The sequence below is a fragment of the Electrona antarctica genome (genome assembly GCF_951216825.1).
Source record: "Electrona antarctica genome assembly, chromosome: 4".
NCBI lineage: Eukaryota > Metazoa > Chordata > Actinopteri > Myctophiformes > Myctophidae > Electrona > Electrona antarctica.
In genome coordinates this window covers 22282168-22306806 of record NC_136809.1, presented here as the reverse complement: position 1 = coordinate 22306806, position 24639 = coordinate 22282168, and the positions used below count along the sequence as shown (strand labels likewise).

At 42.0% G+C, this 24639-nt stretch overlaps 2 protein-coding genes across 2 annotated transcripts in view; one reads left to right on the top strand and one right to left on the bottom strand.

Moving 5' to 3' along the window:
- Nucleotides 1–10076, top strand: part of krt222 (keratin 222) — a 22091-nt gene extending 12015 nt beyond the window's left edge. The window contains exons 6-10 of the mRNA XM_079498967.1: nt 3876–4001; nt 6113–6333; nt 7035–7261; nt 7420–7522; nt 8831–10076. Coding sequence (XP_079355093.1) covers nt 3876–4001; nt 6113–6333; nt 7035–7261; nt 7420–7522; nt 8831–9044 — 891 coding nt within the window. The 3' untranslated portion in view covers nt 9045–10076. The remainder of the gene's footprint in view (nt 1–3875; nt 4002–6112; nt 6334–7034; nt 7262–7419; nt 7523–8830) is intronic.
- Nucleotides 10077–11723: 1647 nt separating this feature from the next.
- On the bottom strand, nt 11724–23454 carry LOC306921223 (tensin-4-like). Its single transcript, XM_079498334.1, has 13 exons — nt 23376–23454; nt 21429–21700; nt 18459–18762; nt 17843–18177; nt 17612–17707; nt 17237–17368; nt 15822–15914; nt 14494–14571; nt 14351–14410; nt 12849–13020; nt 12659–12727; nt 12395–12424; nt 11724–12265 (listed from the first exon to the last, which is right to left on the bottom strand). The coding sequence occupies exons 2-13, from the start codon at nt 21676–21678 to the stop codon at nt 12139–12141; spliced, it is 1746 nt and encodes a 581-aa protein (XP_079354460.1). The 5' UTR covers nt 21679–21700; nt 23376–23454; the 3' UTR covers nt 11724–12138.
- Between the last annotated feature and the right edge of the window lie 1185 nt (nt 23455–24639).

The window sequence follows — 24639 nt, the reverse complement described above, 5'->3', positions numbered from 1 at the left end:
CAAACGTACCTAAGTTACGTTATCAAAAAATGGTGGTCCCTGATTGGCCGGCGGACATACTGTACATACTACCACATACAACATATCATACATGCCATACATGCCATACATGCCATACAGGTACATACCATTGATACCTACCATACATACCATACAAACGCAGCCGACCACAGTATTTGTGCGCTCTGCTTGATAAATAGCTACTTTCTCCTGATTGTCTGAAAATGTGTCACCTACCTGAAAATGTATTTTTGAGGAGCGCTAGGCCGCTAGCCCCTCCTATGTCCAGCTTTGAGGGTGCGTGTAAACACAAACTTTGTCCTAACACAAACATTAATTGCGCATTGATAATGAATGGCCAGTTTTACGTCATTGTCCCAACACAAACATTAAATGCCATTGATAATGAATGGCCAGTTTTACGTCATTGTCCCAACACAAACATTAAATGCCATTGATAATGAATGGCCAGTTTTACGCCATTGTCCCAACACAAACATTAAATGCTATTGATAATGAATGGCCAGTTCTGAACATTGCGTAAACACAAACAATGAAGACAAAGGTGAGGACGCAAATTCTAATTGGCCGGAATGAGATGATGCATTTGATATATATGATGATAAGAGCATCCCTCGCTTCACACGGGTGACCATCAGGGAGACATTCTTTAACTTTAGAAGCACTAGTGTGATTTTCTGTTTATTAAAGAGTGGGAGAGACAGGGAGACCCCTGTTATTGAACAAACACTCTATACTATATAGCAATGATTAATGATTCGTACTCGAGGGGCTCATTCAGTGTTATGCAAGACCCACATGTCATTCGCTGACGTGGCAATCAGCTGACCAATCGGGCGGGGTATTTAAGCTCACCTAGGTCTGGATTCTTCCTGCGTTCCTTACTTCCTCCCTCTGCATATGCGTTCCTGGTGTTGTTATGCACTGTTTGCTCCCACCGCCACCCCAGCACCACCGTTGGGCTCTGCTATTCTGTTCCCCATGGGGGGTTGTTATGGTCTCCACCAGGCCGAAGGCATGGGGAGAGAATATGTTTTGCACTCCGTCTGCGCGTGTGTGTGTGTGTGTCCTTCCATCCGTCCTTCCATCCGTCCTTCCGTCCGTCCGTTATCAGTTAATCTCCGGCACCGTTGGCCCGATCCATGCCAAACATTGCACACACACTCCCTGGATGCCAACGACGAACCTCTGCCCCAAATATTCCTCAACGGCCTGTTATAGCGCCACCATGAGGCCGATTTAGGCAAAACACATTTCTGTAGATAACTCGTACACATTTTATCCATACATCACACAATTCGGTATACACTATCTCCATAGTCATGTGATCAACACAGATCTGCACAATTTCCCATCTTCCATCCTGATTGGCTAAGATTGCCTTCCAAAGCTCACATGATTGGTCCGTTTCGAACAAAATGCAACAAATCACAAACACAGTGTCCAATTTCCATGAAATTATACACGCACATTTCCACTAGGCCGAGGACGACATGCCACTATTTATTTCCCAAATCAGCCTCACGGTGGCGCTATAACAGGCCATTTCCTGTTTTTACCTATAACTGCATCGATCTGTATACAACTTATGTATGCGCACTCCCTAGAGGCCATGGAAAAACATTTTCCCTGCATCCCTCCACATCTGCCGGTTATAGCGCCACCATGAGGCCGATTTCTGCAAAACACATTGTTTATGTTAGTTGCACAGATTTCATCCAAATCTCACACAAATCGGTACACATGATCTCTGTAGTCATGTGATCAAGACGAGCCTGTTGGATTTTTTAGATTTTACACTGATTAGCTAAGATTGCCTTCCAAAGTTTTCAGGAGTAGCCCGTTTTGTACAAAATGCTGCACATGTCCTGCTCATCCAGAATTCTATCCTCAGAGATGCTATGAGTTATCTGGCTCTGCATTTCCTCAACAAAATGAAGACAATTGTTGCAAGAAACAAACAAACAAAAAAACATGTTTATATTACTCCTAAACATTTTGCCAAACATCACACACACTCCTATCCTCCTGGTGGAGACCTGTGCCCAGAAGGGCACTTTTTCTAGTTGTATATCTATCTTGCTGCTCTTAATGGTTAATGATGGTTGTATAATTGTGCCGAGCAGGGAGAAAAATGTAGCAGAGCCGAACACCAAGATAAAATGTTATATAATAAATATTTGTTCACTCTATTTGTGAGTTATCTGACTGAACTATCAGAATACAGTGATTTTAACTTTTAACAAAAAAACTTTTTGTTTTAACCAAGAAACATTATTATTATTATTAAACCACAAACAATCTAAGAAAGATAAATAGAAAATAAAATGAAATAAAATGGCATTTAAACATATGTTATAATCTCTGTAGATAAGGGGTTCCATAATTTTGAATCGTAAAAAAAACTCCATCTCTCTTGGGTATCGGGTTTTGCATATATCTTATCTAGCAAGCCTGCAATAGAGGATCTATGTACTTGAAGGAACATCAAACGACAGGGAGTCTGTGATGTAAGCCGACCCTAACCCATCGAGAGCTTTATAAACAAGCGGAAGGACTTTAAAATCGATTCTGGAAGACATAGGGAGCAAGTGTAGTGTAGTATAGCTAAGACTGGAGTGATGTGTTTTCTCTCTTTTCTTTTTTAAAGCTGCAACCTTTCAATGGACTTTTTAGAAAGACTTGCAAAAATTGCATTGCAGTAGTCTAATATTGATTTGAAACAAAGGCATTCCCTTTTCAGCATCTTGCTGAATTAGGAATGGTCAGACTTTATTTATATGTGTCATAAAACTCTAATCAGAGTCTAAAATAACACCTAGTCTATAAGCTTGTTATGCCTCTGGTTTGATCAAGGGAGTCAGCTTGCCAAGTCTTTTAAAGATCTCATACCGTTTAGCTTTGGGGCCAACTAAGATTTCAGTCTTATCCTCATAATGTATGACTCATCCAGTGATTGCAGTGGGAAAATTAACCAATATTTGATGTTTGTTCTGAAACGAACATCAGAAAACGGAGAAAACAAGTTCCTACTGTCGATCAAATTATACTAAGATCCCCTGGCCATCAGGGAGACATTCTTTAACTTTAGAAGCACTAGAGAAAAGGCCATGGCATGAGCTCAGTAGTGTTCACCCTACAATCTGACTGTTAGATTGTCTGCATAGTTGACATTTTGGCCTGAGGGTGGTGCTAGAGCCAACGTCATGGGGTCACTCAAATGATTATGGTTCATTCTCCAGGGAATATGAATGTGCTCAGCAGCAAGTTCCTTGGCAATCTCCCTATTAGATTTCGGGATATCTTGTGTGCAAATGGAAACTTTGACTTTAGGGTGGCACTAGAGGAAAGGACATGGAGTCACATAAATCAGTATAAGCTTCATCCTCTGGGGAGCATGAAGTGGCCCAGCATGCCTTCAGGCCAGTTGTTTTTTGAGCAATATAAACATGGTTTGGTAAAAAGGTGCGTACAGTACTTGAGTAGCCTAAATGTACTGTAACTTTGCCATAATTTGAGCCCCGAAAAAGAAAGGAAAAAAAGCACTGGTGGTCCCCGGACCACTGGTTGAAAATCACTGAGCTAGAGGATGACTGGTAGTCTTTGGTGGCACATATTTTGTGTGTCATTAATACACTGGTCGAAGTCGAGTCTTTATTGTCCAGTTCTGTGTCACTCTGAGGTAACTGAGATGGTCAACTATTGTGATAAACGGCGTAGAAGGATGTTGTCCAGGTGCAAGTGTGTGTGTGTGTGTGAGTGAGTGTGTGTGTGTGTGTGTGTGTGTGCGTGAGTGCGTATGTGTATTATTGTGCATTCGTGTCTTCTAACATCCTATCTTCCTCCCACTGCAGGAGGAGGCAGCATGGACGCAGGTGAGTCTCGGAGGAGCTGCCCTCAGGGAGGCCCGGGCAGAGTTAGCTGAGGCCAGGAAACAGTGGCACACCTTGCAGGTGGAGATTGGGACCCTACACGCCTTGGTGAGAACACACACGCACACGCACACACGCACACGCACACATGCACGCACGCACACACGCACGCACGCACGCACGCACGCACGCACGCACGCACGCACGCACGCACGCACGCACGCACGCACGCACGCACGCACGCACAAATATCCTAGTTTTCATCATTGTATGTCATGTTCAATTCATCATTAGTGTGGGAAACCACACTAATCTTGTCCAAATTAGTTACACATGATTATGGGAGTCAAGTGACAACATAATTGGCTTCCAAAATGAGTGGCAGGAGATTCTCCTTTTTTTCTTTTTTACAAAACGCCATATATCATGAACGCAAGATCCAATCAACCCTAAATTAAAATTGCATGTTGTGGGGCCCCTCACTCGTGAACAAGACCCAGGGATACTTGAACTCATTCAAGGAGAAGGAGAAGGAGAAGGCCGGTCAGCCGGGGAATCAGAGCGGCAGGGGCGGTATTGCAGTCGCTGTACCGCACTGTTGTGACGAAAAGAGAGTTGAGCCAGAAGGCAAAGCTCTCTGTTTACCGAGCAATCTTCGTTCCTACTCTCACCTATGGTCATGAAGTGTGGGTCATGACCGAAAGAATAAGGTCGCAAATACAAGCGGACGAAATGAGTTTTCTTCGACGGGTGGCTGGCATCTCCCTTAGAGATAGGGTGAGAAGTTCAGTCACACAAGAGAGACTCGGAGTAGAACCGCTGCTCCTTCGCCTGGAAAGGAGCCAGCTTAGGTGGTTCGGGCATCTGGTTAGGATGCCTCTCGGGCATCTCCCTGATGAGGTCCTCGACGCACGTCTCACTGGGAGGAGACCCCGGGGCAGACCAAGGCGTAGTTGGAGGAACCGCATCGACTCACTGGCCTTGGAACGTCTCGGAATCCCCCAGGAGGAAGTCACTAATGTTGCTCTGGAGAGGGAAGTCTGGAGCACTCTGGTGGAGCTTTTGCCCCCGCGACCCGACTACGGATAAGCGGCTGAAGATGGATGGATGTTGTGGGGCCAATAACACTGTTTTCTCCAGAGGATTATATTATTACTTGCGCAAGCAGAGCACGCAAGTACTGTGGTCATGCTCGTACGGAGGTATATATACTGATGTTGATGGTGACGTAATGAAGATATGTTTCAATGTCGGGTTATAATTGGCTGTCGATGGTGACGTAATTAGGATATGTTTCAGTGTCGGGTGAATTAAAGGTAATGTCTGTATGTATACATGTTTAATCTGAAACCTATCTTTATCACGTCACCATCGAAAGCCAGTTATACTCCGGCATTGATACATATCTTAATTACGTCACCATCAACATCAGTATATATACTGTACCTCCGAGCATACGCATAAAAAGGTCAGCAGACCACAGTATAGTACTTTCAACTGTACTTTCAAATGTAAGTTACATGCATGTATACATACATGTATACGTTACCTGTTACCCATCCAATATTGAAACATATCGTAATTACGTCACCATTGACAGCCAGTTATAACCCGACTTTAGTATTTAATTCCGAAGTTTTACAGAGAGGCTGAGATTTGAAAGTTCGTAGCAGCAAGCAGAGCGCGCAAGTATTGTGGTCGTGTTGGGACGTATGCACATGTGCTTGGGAGGTATACTGGATTTTGATACCAACCAAGCATACTTTCAACTTACAACTTACATACATGTATACATACATACGTTACCTGTTACCCAACCAATATTGAAACATATCGTAATTACTTTCGTAATTAATTTCCATTCCAATACATTTACAGAGAGGCTGAGATTTTAATGTTTGTAGCGGTCGACAGTACTTGCACGCTCTGCTTGCGCACTAGTAGGGTAATGCGCAAGTAGGCACTTGATAGAGTGTAGTTCTAGTTAATATAATATTATTATACTACTTTATAAGATGGTGTCACATCGTACAACGTAAATAGCTAAAAGATCACAGATAAAAGATAAAAGAAGGAAAAGAAAATCACAGCTAAAAGATCACAATGTAATGCACCATGTGGACGCCAGGTTGAGAGTGGTTAACTGTATTTTGATCACTTGTTCTTGTAAGCATTATGCTCACCTGTTCTCATGTTCCTTTGTCACTTTCTCCATCCAGGAGAAAGGCCTAGAGAGCAACCTGCAGAACACTCAGAGGCAGTACTCCAGCCAGCTGCATGACCTGTCCCAGGTGATCGCCGGGCTGGAGAGCGAGCTGGAGCACGTGAGGGAAGGCCTGGCCACGCAGCGCGAGCGCCACCACCAGCTGCTCGACACCAAAATGAGGCTTGAACGTGAGATTGCCACCTACCGGCGTCTTCTGGAACGCGAGGAGGGCAGGTGAGGACAATAATAGGCAGAGAAGAGAGTGGAAATATTAACAGCAACCAGCCAGGAAGGAGTGGTTAGAATGGAGTCTAACCACTCTGTGGCTCCAGAGTCTGCCAAACGCTACCATGGCTCTCACCATTTTATCTTTCTGTATTGGGAAATATGTTCTTGAGTTGAGTAATCTTACCTTCAGGAACTGCATGTAGTAACAATGATAAGATGTTGATATAAAGTTGAATTGTGTTTATAATATAACATACCGTAACATCACAACTGAAGTTGCTAACAACAAAGCATCAGATACAATCCGAATAGTGTTTGCTATAAAATACAAATAACAACATCGACACGCAATCAGGTATAAACCCAAACCTCTAAATGTCCCATTTTAACCCTAATCCCATCCTGAATCTCTTCCTTGTTGTAAGCCAAAAAGAATTATAAAAATGTAACCATAAAACAACAATTTGTTTATCAGGCCCAGGAAAATGGTCTACAGTATTTCTCATTGTGAGTCACATGCTCACACGCGCTCGCTCGCACACACACACACACACACACACACACACACACACACACACACACACACACACACACACACACACACACACACACACACACACACACACACACACACACACACACACACACACACACACACACACACACACACACAATCCAGGGTTCACATGGCTGTCCAATGCCTGCAGGTACATGGGTCATAATGGCAGGGTGATGAGCCTGCAGCCGTGGAGGGGTTCTGTTGTGGTCGAGCCAAGAGAGAATGGGGTGGAGAATGGCTTCAGTGACTCTGCTTTGACCCCAGACGAGCCCAAGTCTGAGCCTTTGCCTGAAATACCTCCACTGAACCCATCAGATGATGGGCTGAAGACCAGATCCATACTTCGTAGACAGCAAAGCCTGATCATACTCTCAGGTACGCATACACGCACGCACGCACGCACGCACGCACGCACGCACGCACGCACGCACGCACAAACGCACGCACGCACACACACACACACACACATACACACACACATATTCATTACAGTTGTGTCCAGTCATGATTTGTCTTTTATCTGTGCTGTGCAGAGCCAGAACATGACTGTGTGCTGCGGATCTCGACAGTGAAAACCCAGGAGATTCTTCAGGGCAATGTGGTACGAGAGAGTGCAGAGGGCCATGGTACTGTGGAGTGAGTATTGATCCCCATGTCTTCTTGCAAGCTGAGGCCAACATGTCTGTCTGTCTGTCTGTCTGTCTGTCTGTCTGTCTGTCTGTCTGTCTGTCTGTCTGTCTGTCTGTCTGTCTGTCTGTCTGTCTGTCTGTCTGTCTGTCTGTCTGTCTGTCTGTCTGTCTGTCTGTCTGTCTGTCTGTCTGGCTGGCTGTCTGTCTGTCTGTCTGTCTGTCTGTCTGTCTGTGAAATGTTGGCAGTTTCTAAAGTCAAAACATGTTCTACAGTCAAAACACCCATTAATTACATGGGTTTTTCCTGCATGACTTTTGACTGACTAACAATGACAGAGAGACAGAGTCATACAGTATACACGCATGCCAGGTCCTCCCTGCCTTGCATGGCGACATGCTGTCCAGGAAACAGACGTGATCTAAAGGTTCAGAAAGGAATTACCTCTGCATGTTTAATAGTACAAGGGATTACCAGTTTATTTGCTTTCACAATTTCCCATAACCAGTCACCATGAAAGCACATGGGAATGTTCGTGTTTTGGGAGCAGTCATTTAATGAGCTTTGTTTGATGTGAAGACACCGGCCCAGTGTAGACGCCTCAGGGCGTGGCGTCTGTCATTGTTGGACCAGACATGGGTCCCCCCCCCCCCCCCCCCCCCCCCCCACACACACACACACACACACACATATTGTAGACATGATCAAACCGCAGTCCCTGTTGGGCATGGCTGTGTAAATACTTGCACTTCATAGTCATTAGTCGTGCCACACCATCTCAGTCTACTATTCTCATTTACAGGCTCTGTCAGATTCCAAACTTTCTTTGTGAGCATAAATATGCCAGTTTTCTTTTGCGAGGCATGTGTGCTTGGGAGGTCCCCTGTGCTTCCGTCTCGCTCATAATTGAAACAGACCGGCATTTGTGTTTAATCTTCATGCAGACCTCATCGGGCAGAAGATCAAATGATTATTTTATCGTGTATCTAATATAGTTATAATGCATGCTACTACTGTAGATCTCCTCTGTGTCTGGATGTAATTATTGATCATGGACTAAATCTCATCCACAATGACACATCTGTTCTTGGCGCTTACTTATGCAGAACAAAACGCCTGCGGTCTTCGAGACTAGCAGAACCCATAACTCTAACCCAATTACTATCAGTAATTCAGATTAATATCATTGATTTAATCAAAATGTCTGCATCACTGGTAGGCCTTCTGATCAACTGCCTCCTTAAGCTCAATGAATTTACCATTGTTCTTTTGCTCTGCATCACTAACGATGACTTTATTTCCATGACGTACCACCAGGACAGAGAAGATTGACAAGGTGATTAAACAGTGGGAGGGTTCCATCTTCAAGGGGAATCCCAAGCTGCGGAAGAAGTCTGTGTCACTGCGCTTCGACCTGCACATGGCTGCAGCAGACGAAGGCTGTTCCCAGACTAAACAGGACAGCCTCCCTGACGTGGAGGTACGTCTGGTCATGAAGAGGTCTCGCAGCATCCCTACCATCACCCAATAACTCTGTCTCCACAATGGAGCTCTCTCCATTGCCACTTGTTGCGGAAACAGCTGCTAATATGTGGGCGACGACTGGCATTTTACCAGCCCTCAAACACGATATTATGAAAGTATAATTTCTTCCTATTGACTTCCTTTGCAAATTGTTCACTACAGCAATTGAGAGTCGTGTGTAGGGTTGCCAACCAACCCTTGAAATACAGAATAGTCCCTTATATGGAAACTAAAAGATGTGTCCCTTATTCAACCGATAAGGAACACTCTGTTTCTTATTTTTGGGAATCAAGTAATGACACACATCTTGCAAGTTCAAACAGCTCATATACTATAATGCAGGTTGTTAACCACTTAAACCCTCTAGACTTAGTCAACTGGACCTGAGTTGACTTTGTACTTGGACTGATGTTTTCTGTCTACAACTACAGTATATATTTTCCAAATATAGCTGATCTACAAGTGCACAACACAATCTGCTATTTTCAGCTAAAGTTCCCCCCAGAATATGGATGCTGTGGTTCAAGTGGTTAATATAATGTGCAAAAACTGTACATATACAGTGAGATTTATCCTTTTCTGGGTATCACTTAAATTGTCCTTGGAAATAAGGGACGCCCGGGCGACTGTCGTTTATTTGAATTCCAGATAGTTGGCAACCCTAGTCATGTGTAACTGTCTCATTAAGGACTTTTCATTCATCACCCTCATGTTAAGACCTAGACACATCCCACAATATGAATGCTGTAGACAACATAAGTGTACTCATTAAGCTTTTGTGCTGTCATTTCTATAGCATTTTAATTGCATTCAGAAAACCAAAACTGTGCACTTCATTGAGAATAACACATTATAACTCACTTTGTGGTCATATTCATATCATCACTCCACAGTGAAGAAAGAAAAAAAGGACACCCTCTGCACTGTAATCGATGCAATATGAGGTGACATCATGCCACTGTACAAAACATATTAGGCTGCCTACTGCATTCAACAACAGACTAACCGGTGGAGTGCAGAGATAGATCTATATACTAGTATAGATCTAGCTCTGGTCCATAGCCTTCTACTGCTTCTACGATTCTGCCCTGCAGTATAAGGCTATGGGACTTTCGGTTTTAAATCTCAAATCGAAATCAGACCAGCCTCTCCTCTTTAGCGTATTTTAAAAGAACGTTTTTGCTACTCACCAAAACAAAGGCGGGTTGTGTCATTAGAAAGCCTACTTTCCTTAGTGGACGCACTCTGAGCCCCCCACCACATGTATAAACGGTACCTTTTGGCCAGAAAGGGATTTTCTTTCACCGGAGGAAAAATATTCTCTATGAGGCAGTTCTCTGGGCAATACCGGTAGAGGACGCATTGGAGTAACTAAAAGTATTTTTTTCCCCGGTGGAAACAAAATCCCCTTTTGGCCAAAAAGTACCGTTTATACGTGTGGTGGGGGGCTCAGAGTGCGTCCACTAAGGAAAGTAGGCTTTCTATTGACACAACCCGTCTTTGTATTGGTGAGTAGGTCAAACGTTTGTGAGATTTCCACTAAAGAGGAGAGGCTGGTCTGATTTCGATTTGAGATTTAAAACCGAAAGTCCCATAGCCTTATACTGCAGGGCAGAATCGTAGAAGCAGTAGAAGGCTATGGACCAGAGCTAGTATAGATCTATCTCTGCACTCCACTGGTTAGTCTGTGGGAACCCCCATCTCCTATAGATCAATGCAGGGAGAGTATTACAGAGCTGTACGACAGTCGACTCTACGTCTACGGTGTGTGAATTAGCAAAGGGTGATTTTCTTTTTTTCCTTTTTCTTTTTGTCAATTCCCTGTCTGTAAATGCTTTGCTCTGCAGACTCTCAGAGGAGCCTTAGCACTAAAAAAAGAAATGATCCTCTGGCAGCATAAACTGATAATGTAGACAACCAGATGCATTGTCCCCAAAACACTCACTGTGAATTTATTAGCAGTGAGGCTTCTAGCGCCCACTTTTGTGTCTGACTTTGACCAGAAGAGGGCAGTATTTGTAAATAGTTAACACTGCAGTATCTTCAGCGTTCGACTTTGGAATTGTGGTGTATTATAAATTATGTCTTATTAGATTGATAACACTTTAAGACAAACATAGTTTTGTGCTATATTTTGAGTTGGCACCAAAGATTCACGTTACAAAATGAACCATTGTGCATTGCAGTTGGGTGCCTCTGAATGTGTACAAATATTTAAGAAATATTATCTATGCAGTACTTCCTGTGGTTGATTTTGCTTTGCCTCATGGAGCACTTGAATTATATTCTTTTTTCATTTTGAGAGGCTCTTTAACTTCAGAATGAAGGATTGTGCTTTTATCTAACAATTTATCATTTAAAATAAAAGCTCTAAATGTGCAGTTTGGTGTGTTCTTAGAAGTTAGAAGAAGGTAATGGTTTTCTCCTTTGATTCAGTGTAAGATTTAAATGTTGTTAATATGACAGGGTGCATCGGTGGTGGAAAGAAGAAAGAAAATAGCTTCTTTCTCGTGCATACACACGCACAGTCAAACTACAGATAAATAGGTTTATTATGATCCAAAATGTATAACAATACAAGAATAAGTGCATAATAAATATAAATATTAGAGGTTTTGGTAAAAAAAAAGAAGAATCATCAGCAATACAGTGACTTGCATATATTATTACGGTACAGTATATCGCTGAAGTGTCAAAAAGATCAACATTTACTATAACACATCTCTCCCTCTCTCTCACTTTCCCTGAGAAACATTACACATTTAACACATTTAACACAAGAATGCTGCTTTAGATAACTGATTATTTTAACTATTTTAATATTACAGCATGTAATTTTGTTAATTGAATTACCTATGATTATATATGATTGTATATCATATGTAATTCAATAGTAATAATTGTCACATTTTATAAGCCATATTTGTGAAATCGTATGTTAGGGGTAGCTTGCTCTTGCATAAGAGCTGGTAAGTCCTCTTAGACTAGAGTAACAATTACTCAGTTGGCCTGTTTTCCAGTGCAAAGCGTGTATATTACAAACAGTATAGGACTTCAAAAGTGCTGTGGACTGTCATCTCATTCCCTCTCCCTTCTTTGGACTATGGCTTGGCACTCTCAATCATCTCAATAGTTAGGGTGAAGGGCTGAAGAGCATCATATTCTGCAAAGACATGGCACACATTCTCCATGCCAGCCTCTGTTCCTTTTGCCACAATGCCAAAAATCCTGGAGGGGGAAAAAGATACATGATCATCATCTACACTCTACAGTATTGATCCCCTCGTTCACATGAAAATAATGAGCTCAAAATAATAGCACAGATGAGGCAAGCTGATAAATGTTGGGAGGGATTACCTTGCACCGACACCAGAACCATTCAGCCACCTGAGAGAGCAAAAGAAAGGACAATATAAAATGTTACATGTAGCCTATTCAAAAAATGCACAAAAAGTACACAATTTCCCGGACACCGTCTGCACTTGCAATATGAACAATGTTATTTAAGCAACGTTTCGGTCAAAGACCTTCAAGCATCTGCTGACAGCTAGTAGCACCACCGCTAAATAATCTGTTTTGTTAAACAGAACAGAAGTCATACTGTGCTCTAGGGTTACTCACTGTCGTTTTTTAGGATCTTCCCCACTGTAGCTCAACAGGTGAGCTGGGTAATGACGTCTGAAGAAAAGCCTGTGAGGAGAATCACTTTTGTTAAACGTGATAAAAAAAAAACCTGCAGTAAAAACATAATGTATAACAAAATTATAATGATGATGATGGCTACTGCTCACTGTGATGCTATTTCACTTACTTCCTTTGAATGTCTGTCAATGTGACACCCTTCGAGGACACTTTCAGATTGACTACAGTAGGTGTGATGGCACTAGAATCCTTCTGGAGGGTAGAAGATACTGCCCTTTCGACAGCACATGGTCCAGTCAGCATCTCAGTGGAGACAGCATTCAGGTAGAGGAAATTGGAAGCTATGGAAAAGATAACAAGTTAGGTTTATTGTATGGGGATGCACTCACAGCAGTCTAGGCCTAGGGGCTACTTTAGAGCTCTAAAGTTAACTTTACCCTGAAGTTAATAAAGATAATAGAGGCCCGGGTGGCTGGCGTAGCTGTCTAGGCACCTAGACTGGCAATTCAGCCTGACAGCGCGTCACAGGTTTGAGTCCTGATCATCCCCATGACCTTTGCTGCGTGTCACTGTCACCCCCCATCTCTCCTTGTTTCCTGTCAATACTATTGTAATCTATCAATAAAGGCAAAAAGCAAGAAAAAAGAAATTCTTAACAAAAAAAAGGATAATATGTTCTTCCCATAGTTATGGCTCTTTCTTAAGTATTTATCTGACACAAAACAAGGTAATTAATGCTAGTGCAATGTAATGCTAAATATATTCACTAGAGGGTGCTTGTGTTCACCATATGTACCATGTGTTGTGTGTTCCTATTCCTAACATAAAATAACAAGGACTGACATTATGCGGGAAATTTTTGACTGACTTTAGTGTTTAGCCTACATCCAAACTCATGTTGTGCATCTACATTCAGTGCCACCAGATATTCATTATTCTGTGAAGAGGATGCAATGTTGCATAAACACAAGCAGAAAGTCATGGATTACAATATAGGCCTACAGTATGAACTTGTGTTGGGGACATTATTTCAATTTCTTTTTCTTTTTTTTAAGTAAATGCACAATATAAATCCACACAGTAGGCTACAGTGTCCACTCCATGGATGGTCCTTTTTTACATTTATTTTTCAAACATTCATTTTGAACATTTCCAGGCATTTCCAAGTTAGCCAAGCTGTACAAATGGTACATAAACTAAAGGTAGGCTACTGGCCTAAGTTTGTTTGGGGTGCATTAAAAGCAGTTATAGTAGCCTACTGTGCATATTTAGCAGAGCTAGCTTATCTTTTCTCTTTATTCATCAATGTATCATTCAAAAAGGTACGTGGAGAAGCAGTATCCAGGTACCAGCAGGAGATGGGAGATGCAGGTTGTGCAACAGACCCACCACAGGTGAGGCTTAGAAATTACAACAGTGCAGTTATATTCAGTTCTTAAGTATTATTGGGCTATAATGTAATTTTTGTAATTTGTAATTTGTAATTTGTAATTTATTATTGTACCTGCAATTGTCTTTGGGATAAATAAGGTTTCTAGCTAAGTACATTATTAATAGTGTAATAGTGTTTTTGACCCCCTGGTGACTGATCAGTGTCTGGCTTACGTTGTATCTACAAACAAGAGTCTGCTGTTTTTTGAAACAGAGATATTTAGCCAAAGTCTGTCTCACCAGTTTTAGTCTTGTCCTCTGAAGCTGTGTCTTCTGTCCTCTCTTCTGTTGTGCACAAATCTGTGTGGACAATAGCACAAATTATGCACAGATACACGCATGACAAAGAGAGACAAACTGCATTCATCTTCAGTAAGACCTACCATGTGACTGGAGCAGTAACTTGCAGGGTAAAGCATACGCAGTGATTGTGTGTTGGTAGACAAGGGCAGACAGACTACCTGCAATAATGACAAAACGCTGGGTTAAGTAATTGTTTATTATTGAGACATTTTGTTTTATTGAACCACCAAAGGAAGTGAATCCAATACATGTGTGTTGCGCGAGTACATGAACCACGTGACAGGCTGTTTTCTGCCCCCTCAATATCGCAACTCTTCTATTAGATGTCTCTGAGACGTACACGTGCACATATGAAGTTCTGTGTCAAGCATGACCAAATATGGAGTGTTGTGATCAGATCAGTCAGAATAGGCCAGCTCCATATATGGAACCTGGGCAGGGGCCCTGTCCAGAGCCCGGGCAGAGGCTTTTTGTGGCGGTTCTGGACAACTGTGGGTCAGACGGACTCGACACCAGGCAGGCACTGCACTCCCTGTGGGGGTGTGGAACGCGTGTGTTCCTAATTGAAGTCGGTGGGGCGAACGGTTCCCAAGTTACGTGGATTACAGCCGTACACACGTACATACGTACACACGTACGTACAGACAGACGTACAGAGACATGGTGCATTTATGTATAATGTAGCTCTTTTTCTAAAATGAGTCTGACACTACATTTATAATTATGAGTCTTTATTTTCAGCATACTGTGTAAACACTGCTCTGAAACATTCGGGCAGGGAATGTTTCACTGCTGGCTACAGATCTGACTTGTACCAAATGTTAGAATTTTTAAGAATACTGCCCTCAGTCACACCTATACGTCGCAATGCCGATCTGACCAATATGTGTCCATTTATGTCCTTGCTCTTACAACTACACATACTGCAGTGCAGCTGTACTTCTGTTTGTTGTCATGACAACCATGATGTCGTGGTTTACCATAAGTCTCACACCTTTTGCAGCAATGCTTCCACCCAAGATAAGTGTGAACAACCAGTAGGCAGAGCTACCAAGGTTGAATTGAGCCAAGAGTGTAATGGCAATCTCATTGCAGGAACACGCCCTATTGTGTACTCTCATCATTGAAAGAAATACTAAACAAATACAGGACTGGACCTTTGTACGCCAACCCCACATCTAAGAAAGTTGTCCATGGGTGACAAAATCTGACGGACCACACCAAGACCAGGATATGTGCTTATACAGAGGTGCCAGTGAGTTGGATACATACACAGTACAACCCTCAGTTTTTAACTCAGGTCCATGGTATCATTGTGTACACTTTCAGATGGATAAATGAACACTGAGGATTTTACTGTGTAATGAGGCCGAGCAGGTGATTAAGTGGTTTTATGCCCTATACTTACCAAAGTAAGGTTCCTGAGATGAGCCTTTGACACGGACGCCTTTGGGAGATGATTCAATGAGAAAGTGTCTGACAAGGTCTGAGCTGCTTTCTCCTGTTATGTAATAAAGGACAAAGGTCACTGATAACAGCCTATGTAATAATAACAGCCTATATTTCACATGTATTATGTCTCCTCTGCCCAAGCAGTCATTCTGTTTTAGCTGAGTGGGCCATCACACGGGAGACTCGAGTTTGAATCCTTAAATCTTAAATCTTAAGTTTTACAGGTCTGTTGTGATTTGTGTTGTTAGGACTAGCAGACTATACGAGACTAGCAACTTCTGGGTCTCACAACTAATCATAAATATGTAATTATGATCCTGCAACTGTGTTGCAATTATGCATGTTTATTATATTCTGCCTTTATTTTACATACAGATACATAGAAAATGTGGACGCATTGCCTACAGCACCGTCAACAGCTGGTCTTTTGGTCTACACAGTGTACACCTATATTGTGGTGGAAATGAATGACAGTACTGTGCCTGTCTCCTGCCTCACCACAAAGACATTGTTCCAGATCACTGTTATAGCAACAGTGTGGTCTGTGGTCCAATATATTGTTGTTTGTGTTCAGCTGTTCAAGTACTGGCGCACATATCATGCCACGGTTAACCAAGGAAAACTGCAAACACTCCAAGATATCTATCCCTATTAGTACCGTTGAAACTGGTTGGGCTGGCAATGGTTATTTTCATAGAATATTAATCCGTTCTTTTTTTCAAATCTTTTAACAAATTAGATTATTTAATAATTATCAGATTAAATTTGACCACTAAAAACCGGTAAAAGGTAAGTACAAATTGGTGATAAATGCTCATCACAAGTTATCTGAATCTAAACAGTCAACCTGTAAGTGCTTAATATGTTTACCCAACTGTCCAAAAAGACCCTTTATTTCTTAATAAATAAGCATTCACATTTTGGTTAAATTGTAAACGATATTAGTAAAGTACAATAGAGGCATTGGAGAAACTTGGACAGTTGAAGCCTTTTCTTTAATTAACACGGTGCAAAGATGGAAATGACATCGTTGCGATGTTACTACGTCTTTGTCATGACCTGACGAAGGTGTAGTAACTTCGAAACAGTGCCTTAATTTCCCTCCAATGTCCTGTTTCTGAGATGCATCTGAACAGCCTGAACCTGGTTTGAGGCGTGGTGGAATCACCCTTTGTTCTATGTTTTAGAAATATTTTCAAAACAAATATTTCAAAAACAATGTTCTGTCATTCAGTTAATTGATTATTTAATCAATTATTTCACACTTAAGTCTATGCTTATTTATTCTGATAAAAAGTTGCTAGAGCTGCATACAAAGCGTTTTTCCAAAGAGGTCTTCTGGAATGGTCAAACTGTACAGGATTACGGTACCTTGCATATTTGTAGGAGAGAGGTTGGCGGGCACCTGTTGCACTCTCATAGCCAGTCCAAAGCTGCCGCGGTACGATGTGCTGTCTCTCACTACAAAGGATCCTGGTTCCTTGTCCTTCACTTGTGCTTCGGCTGGAATGAATAATTGAATATTGAAATGGCTATAATAATTAAATTACTAGGCTATATCTAGAGCTAGTATACCTCAGCATAACCTGATATGTGACTCAACCCAAAAATAATCACAAGCCTTCAACATACCGTAGTTCATCTTTAGTGATGGAAAACTATAAATATGTTTACACTCACATATTCTTCTCTACGTACAGTATGTCTGAAAACCAGCTATCTAGCAAGATTATTTGAGATCCTCACCTTCTGCTCGATTAATATGTGGACGGAACCAGTACTTAGATGTGTCCATTACAAACTTCATTGAGGGCTGGCTGCCATGGAAAGGGGCTTGAAAACCTAAAAAAAACAAAAACATGAACATATGATTAGAATATAGTACAATTATATTAGAATATATTAGTATTAACATACAGTACAAACAGTAGCTAATGATGTACAGTATCTCCCCTATAGAGACAACGGTAGACTCACTGTGATGGGAAGATGGGCTGGAATGGGGCACATGGATGGCTTGTATTATGGCATCTGGTCCTGGTGGAGGCTGACAGCGTGGTTCTGGTGTCCCGTTGACTAGCAACACTGGGATGTCTGTTAGTGACCCAGATAGCGAGGCAGGGCTGCTGTGGCTTCCATTGCAATGTTGTCCCTGGAAATGTTCGAGCGGTGTACGCTTTGTCGGCGAGGGCTTGTCTGGGCTGTGCTTGGTATCGAAAGGCCTCAATGTGGACATGTTGCTGAAAGAACCAGATGCATGAGAGAGGAGGGACTCTGGACTGTCTCCATCATCACTGGTCAAAGACAGGCAACTGTGTAAGAGAGAAGAAGAAAGACTCATATACTGCAATTCAAATCTCCCAACTGAATATGGGTGTCATCTTCCTACATGAATAAAAAAACTAATGTTCATTGAACAGACAGTCTTTTGGTTTGTTTAGAGTCTGGGCAAAGAAATGCAATTTAAATGTAAAAAAAAAAAGCTTATTTGAATTCTTAAATTGAACGTTATTCCGCTGGCCCATGGCGTCCCACAACCCAAAGAACATTTCCTTGCCTAAAAGGCATTGTTTTCACTGTTGTCATTCTCTACCTGCCAATCATGTAGCTGGTGTCAGAGCCTGGGGATGTGGAGAGTAGAGAGATGGTACTGTTTCGGTTGGATGACGTACGCAGGGAGAACTCGTTCCTTGTGGAAGGACTTCGCCGGTGAACGACGCCGCACGGCAACGGGGGGCGGGATGACGAAGGCGAGCCGGAGAAAACCAGGGAGCCATGGGGACTGCAACTGGAGCCAATGCGTGGGGAGATGGGGATACTGCGTGATGGAGATGAGGAACAAGGAGAGCATCCTCTGGGTACCAACACACAGTTGGAAACATCTTCATCCAGGACATCTGAGGGGGAAACATTCCACAGTTAGTGGAAGAGGACATTGTGGGATGTTGTTCATACAATTAGAAACATGTGAAACCTCTCCATTATTCTTTATGAATGATACTGTCGTTACTGTCCGGAGGAACTCCATTTTTGAGGTTTTTGATTTTATTCCATAAATCAGTGCTATTGAACACCCTTTATGTCTGTGTCGAAAATATTGAACCAATGGAAAGTAGTAAAAAACGCATTGAACAAAACCTCTTAACTCCATTGGACCCTCAAACTGTCTGCTAAAACAGCTAACTCCACCACCTCTCTCCTTCTCATGCAAGTAATCGACAATATCTAAAGTCACAACACCAACTTTGATGAGGCAGTATTGCATCGTTTAAAAAATATAAGGTTTTAATAATTTCCTTAAAAACATACTTTTTTAATTTCCTGAAAAATGAACATTTGGGAGTTATGAGGTTTCCTCCGGACAGCAGAGATATGTTTATGAAGTTTAGCACATGGGCAAAGCAGCCACCATTTCCAATGGATAAAGAAATGGATTGTCTTCTTGGTCTGGTCTCTTTTGTAATTCATTGCTGTAAAATTCCAGAGACTTGCATAACTTTTTCATTTTTTTTACCTGTTCACTCATCAGCAGTATCACATGTTTCCCCATTGATATGGGGGCTAGCAGAATCAGAATGGGTGTGGTGCACATGAATGTTACTGCCTGCACATACTCGTCCCCACCTAGACCATTCATTCCTACAAAAAAGACCAGAGGAGTTTCAACTTGCCGTTGTTGCTGTATTCATGATTGGACTGTGTGTATCAATAACCAATGTTTGGAGGCTTTATGGCTTCAGGCAAACAAGGAACCAGGGGGCTGATTTAGAATATTGCAGCTAGTGCTGACAAAGCAGAGGGGAGATAACCGATCTTATAAAGACCGGTGGAAATGTTTGGCAACATTAATTAAGGAAGCACTGTAATGCTCATGCTTTGATTACACATAAACATGATCTAGTTGCCTAGAGAGATTACTGTATGCGGTTACATTTGTTCTTCTGTGCCTTACTTGATTGGCTGAGAACACTGATGAGCTATGTTGTGTTCTCAAAATGTTGTCCAGAACATCACACCATCAAGGTAAATGGTAAATGGTGCATTTATATAGCGCCTTTATCCAAGGCGCTTTACAGAGATTGTGCATTACATTCACCCATTCACACACACATTCATACACCGATGGCAGCGGAAACCATGCAAGGCACCAACTAGCACATCGGGAGCAATTTTGGGGTTCAGTGTCTTGCTCAAGGACACTTCGACAGTAACTCTGGGGGAGCCCGGGTTCGAACTGGCAACCTCACGGTTACCATCCAGCCACTCTACCCCTCCACTCTACCCCTGAGCCACCGCCGCCGTCGTCAAGGCACACACATTCTGTCATTTTGTGTGACAGACAGTAATTCAAAACAGGCCAATAACATAACATTAATTAATGAATTGAGCTTACTTTTGTTTCGTATTATGCAAAGGTTTTACTGAAGTATCATATATGAATAGCTCAAGAGCACAATATACAATTCAAATGTGATCAGCAATAAGGGGATATGACCATGCATGTTGAACTAACTCCACTGTGTCTTTGTGCGTCACGCACGCTGGGTGTGGTATTTAGTCTAGCAATCCCATAACAGCCAAATGGTGAAATTACCCATGAAAAAATGAATCCAGTGGGATATAATATTTGGATTTAGAGAGCCCCTGGCTATGTTGTCAGAGCAATTTGATTCAATTATTCTAGATTTGCAGATTGCATTTCATCAAAGTAATGGTTCATTTTATGAGAGGGAACACTGCACAAGGAGGTCATCATCTAAAAATCTGTCTGTATTTTGGTTATCACTTATCAGGCAGACTTCTGCTTTCTGCAGATAGGACAGTGTAGACTAGAGAGAACAGAACACCTACAGTACATGACAGGTGTCACATTTGAACTTGGGTCCTCAGACGTACCTCACAAGAAGCATACTGCGTTAACTGGCCTAGCTCAGTGGTTCTCAAACTTTTTTGGCTTCAGTACTCCCTTTTCCTGATTTCTGAATCAAAGTACCCCCTTTACCAGACTACATGTTGCTTAGAAAATAGAAAACTATATCTAGAATAGCATTGCTGTCGGGCAGAAACCTCACAACTCCATATTTTAACTTTTGTTTTGATAAATGAATGCCCTACTTTGCCATACAAAACAGCAGATCTACAGATCTGTATATCAGCTATTTTTGCTACTTTTGAATTTGAATCTTGAAAAGTAGCCGTTTTGGACATATGAGGTATCCACCCGATGCTATGAATGAACGATAACCCAACTTTTGAAGAAACTTGGAAGAATATAATATTACAATTACGAAGGAGTGAAAGACTTGAAATTAGACCACCCTGAGCACATTTACTTATACTGTGAGCAGTTTTTCCCATTTTCCATTTTCTCTCACATACCCCCTGTAGTACCTCTGTGTACACGTACCCCCATTTGAGAACCACTGGCCTAGCTTACTGTGCCACCAGGCAGACAGGTGTTTCAGTGTTGCTGTTTGATAGCATGCTCGTTGGTGTCACAAAGCTCTAATTCTGGCAGTGTCATATTTTATCTGTTAGATTAAACCTCTGACATGTTCTGTACCTGTATGGAGCCTGGGGAACGTGGGACTGTGGTTGATCTCGATGGGTTCGAATGTGGGATCCAGCTCCAGGATGAGGTGGTTGAGGTTGTCCAGTGCGATATCTAGTTCGGGGTCACTGAAAGCGTCAGTTGGCTCCATGGAACTGGGACTTTGTATCACTGTCTTCTGAACAGTGTTCACACGGACACTTTGGCCCACTCTCACAAAGTGATTGGGTATCATATGGGACAGTTCGCCAACTATAGGCATCACGTTAGGAGGAGCTCTGAGTCTGCAGGGAGGATCAAAAACATGCATTGTTACAAACAATGGTGAGATGAGCATAAAAGAGATCGGTTACACCGGCATCAATGGAATAAAGATTTTCCCAGATTCTCAGGTATTCATGAAAAACAGAGCACATGATGTAACGTATACTTTGCTGTATTTTATATCACATGCAGACAAAAGACACAATCTTCTAGTATAGACCCACGGGCTGACCCACAGTTTGAGAACCCCTGTTCTATACCATCACTGAGTGACACAAATTCTGAACACCCATATTGAAGTGCAGTATGGCAGCACATTTAAGATTTAAGCAATTCTTGCTGAATGAAACGGTGTGTATATATTAAGTTAAATTAAGTATTAAATATGTTGTCAAGTGACCTTGACTGTTAACACTATACTGAAATAACAAAATCCTTAGTGGTGCTGCTCATTGTTTTATGGCAGACCATGCAGGTCAGACCAAGGGATGATAAGGGATGATGACTCAAGAAAATGCTCGTCATGTGCAGTGAAATACATAAGTGTTACACATTTGTAACTCTGAGAGTTTAGGAAGGAAGTGTGTGCTGTGTGATAGTAGAGGGGTGGATAGGTAGTCAGAAGGGTGTGCTGTTGCAGCTGTGTGATAAAGTAGAGGGGTGGAGGTCAGAAGGGTGTGTTGTCCCAGCTGTGTGATAGTAGAGGGGTGGATATATGTAGTCAGAGGGGAGTGCTGTGTGTGGGCTAACAAACTGCCCCCAGCTCATCTACTCAGACAAGGTGTGGCCTGCCCTTTAGTGAGTCACACTTTGACGGTTACCATGGCTACCCTAGTGTTGACCAAAAAACAGGCATTACAGTATTGTGCAGTACAGCAGTGATTGCTTGGAAAACCTTTTTTTCTCAACTTCTATGCCAGGGGCTCTCAACCCGTGGGTCGCAACCCCTCGGGGGGTTGCCAAATTATTTTGGGGGGTCCCCAAATTATTTTCAAAAAAGAAAAGAAAAAAAGAATTGCAACTGAATGGCTGGAGAATGGAAATTAAGAGTTTACATATGTACGTGGTGCATGCATAAACTTTCCTTAATGATTATATCTGGTTTCAGTATTCATTTATGATATATATATTTTATATATATTTTCTCTATTATTAAGGTTATTTTTGTTTGTTGTTATTGTCAGTTTGTATTGGTGGTGGGGAGGGGGGTGTGGCGGGGGTCGCGAGACATGGCCAAAGCATTTCCGGGGGTTCCCAGCCAAAAACGTTGAGCACCCCTGATCTATGTCAGGCCACGGGGGTGCCAGAGGGGGCCTGGCACCCTCAATAGCTAATTCTGCCCCCTCAGTTTAAGTTTCATGTACATATTGCTTTACTATATAAAATGATGTGTGCCCCCTCGCCATTTTCAACTGCACCCTCAGTCATTTCATCCTGAACCCGAGCCTGCTACAGGTCACACACACTTTGACATGTTCCTATTAAAAGGCTTCAGTTTCAGTGATAATTTGTTGTGAAATAGAAGTCTAGCATCGCACTCATTGAGGGGTCCTGGACGTGAGTATACAGTAGGCTACCCAGTGACTTTAACTGTTACTAAGAGGGGTTTGAGCATGTATTCTATATTGCTAAACAAATGTTAAAGCACATGATGTTTAATGTTTGGTTTAGATTATGTATGAAAGATCCTCTTACCTTATTTTGCTCTTGTCTTGATTCAGTTGTGTTCCCAAGTTGTCTAAGTATTAGTACAGCATTCACCGGTTTAGTTTGACAGTTCCAGTGTGGAATGATTTTATTAATGGCTCCCAGTCCCATCCCTTTTACACCAGCCAATCAGCAGCGAGGATTGCGAGCCCATGTAGCCCCTGCAACCTGAGTGGATCCTGGATGTCATCATCACAGTGTAAAAAGTTGTAGCTGGAAGGGCTGAATGTTTGTTAGGCGGTGAATTAGAGGGTTGATGCGTCAGTCCTTTTGCAACAGCCATGTTACGCCATGCATGCACATCATTTCCATGTGGTTGTATTATCACTTTCACTCATTGTGTTATAGCACCATTTATCCATTTTCCATCACTAACTAATGTTTAAAGGTAGGTAGGTATGGTATGATATGTTATTCTTTGGTAAAAACAAAACTTGTTCTGTAAATCTCTATTCTTGTGATAGTAATCTATATACACTAGTAGAGTGTTTGTTCAGTGGGGTTACCAGTTCCTCCATTCAGTTTCAATATTAGTCTGCTTTGTCTGTACTTTGTCATGACTTCCAATTTAACTTCTTTATCCAATGATTTATCCTCTTGATTGGATACAATTGCTATCCCGATCTGAAATGTTATTTTCTGTTCAGAGACAGGAAGCCTGTTATTGTAAAATACACTCTATACAGCAATGATTGCTATCAGAATATAGAGCTATTTAACACACAAAAGACGGCGTAGTGGTCCGGGCACCTAGCAGCGTGTCATGGGTTCGAATCCCGATTCCGACGACCTTTGCTGTGTGTCACTCCCCATCTCTCTTTCTCTTCACATTTCCTGTCAGACTACTGTAATCTTGTATTTAATCAAGGCAGAAAAGACCTAAAAAGGAGAAGAATCACTTATTGCACCTTTACACTAGTGCCGTGTGATTTTCTTATTGTCGTGTGTAGGCCATACTGTACGATTGTTAAATCACTGAATTCTACGGAGCCCCTATAAGTAGCCACGGTTCAAAATATATTTTATCTCCAAAAAGTTATTACCAGTTATTATCTTGTTTCGGTCGATATTATCTCGTCCGGTCGAGATATTATATTGTCTGGTCGAGATTATGCTACACTACAGTATATATATTCTTTTAATTTTAAGTCTTTGTTTCTGGGGGTCCTTGGAACTAAATAATTTCAGATTGGGGTCCGTGGCCAAATATATATGATTTTGGAGGTTCTTGACATGAAAAAGTTGGAGCACC

Excerpts from the sequence above, each read along its gene's own strand:
- LOC306921223 (XM_079498334.1), bottom strand. The coding sequence starts at position 21,678 with ATGCCTATAGTTGGCGAACTGTCCCATATGATACCCAATCACTTTGTG. Across the intron at positions 14,572-15,821 it reads ATCTCAGGAACCTTACTTTG|GTAGTCTGTCTGCCCTTGTC; the intron begins GTAAGTATAGGG and ends TCATTATTGCAG. Across the intron at positions 12,266-12,394 it reads GGTTCTGGTGTCGGTGCAAG|GATTTTTGGCATTGTGGCAA; the intron begins GTAATCCCTCCC and ends TTCCCCCTCCAG.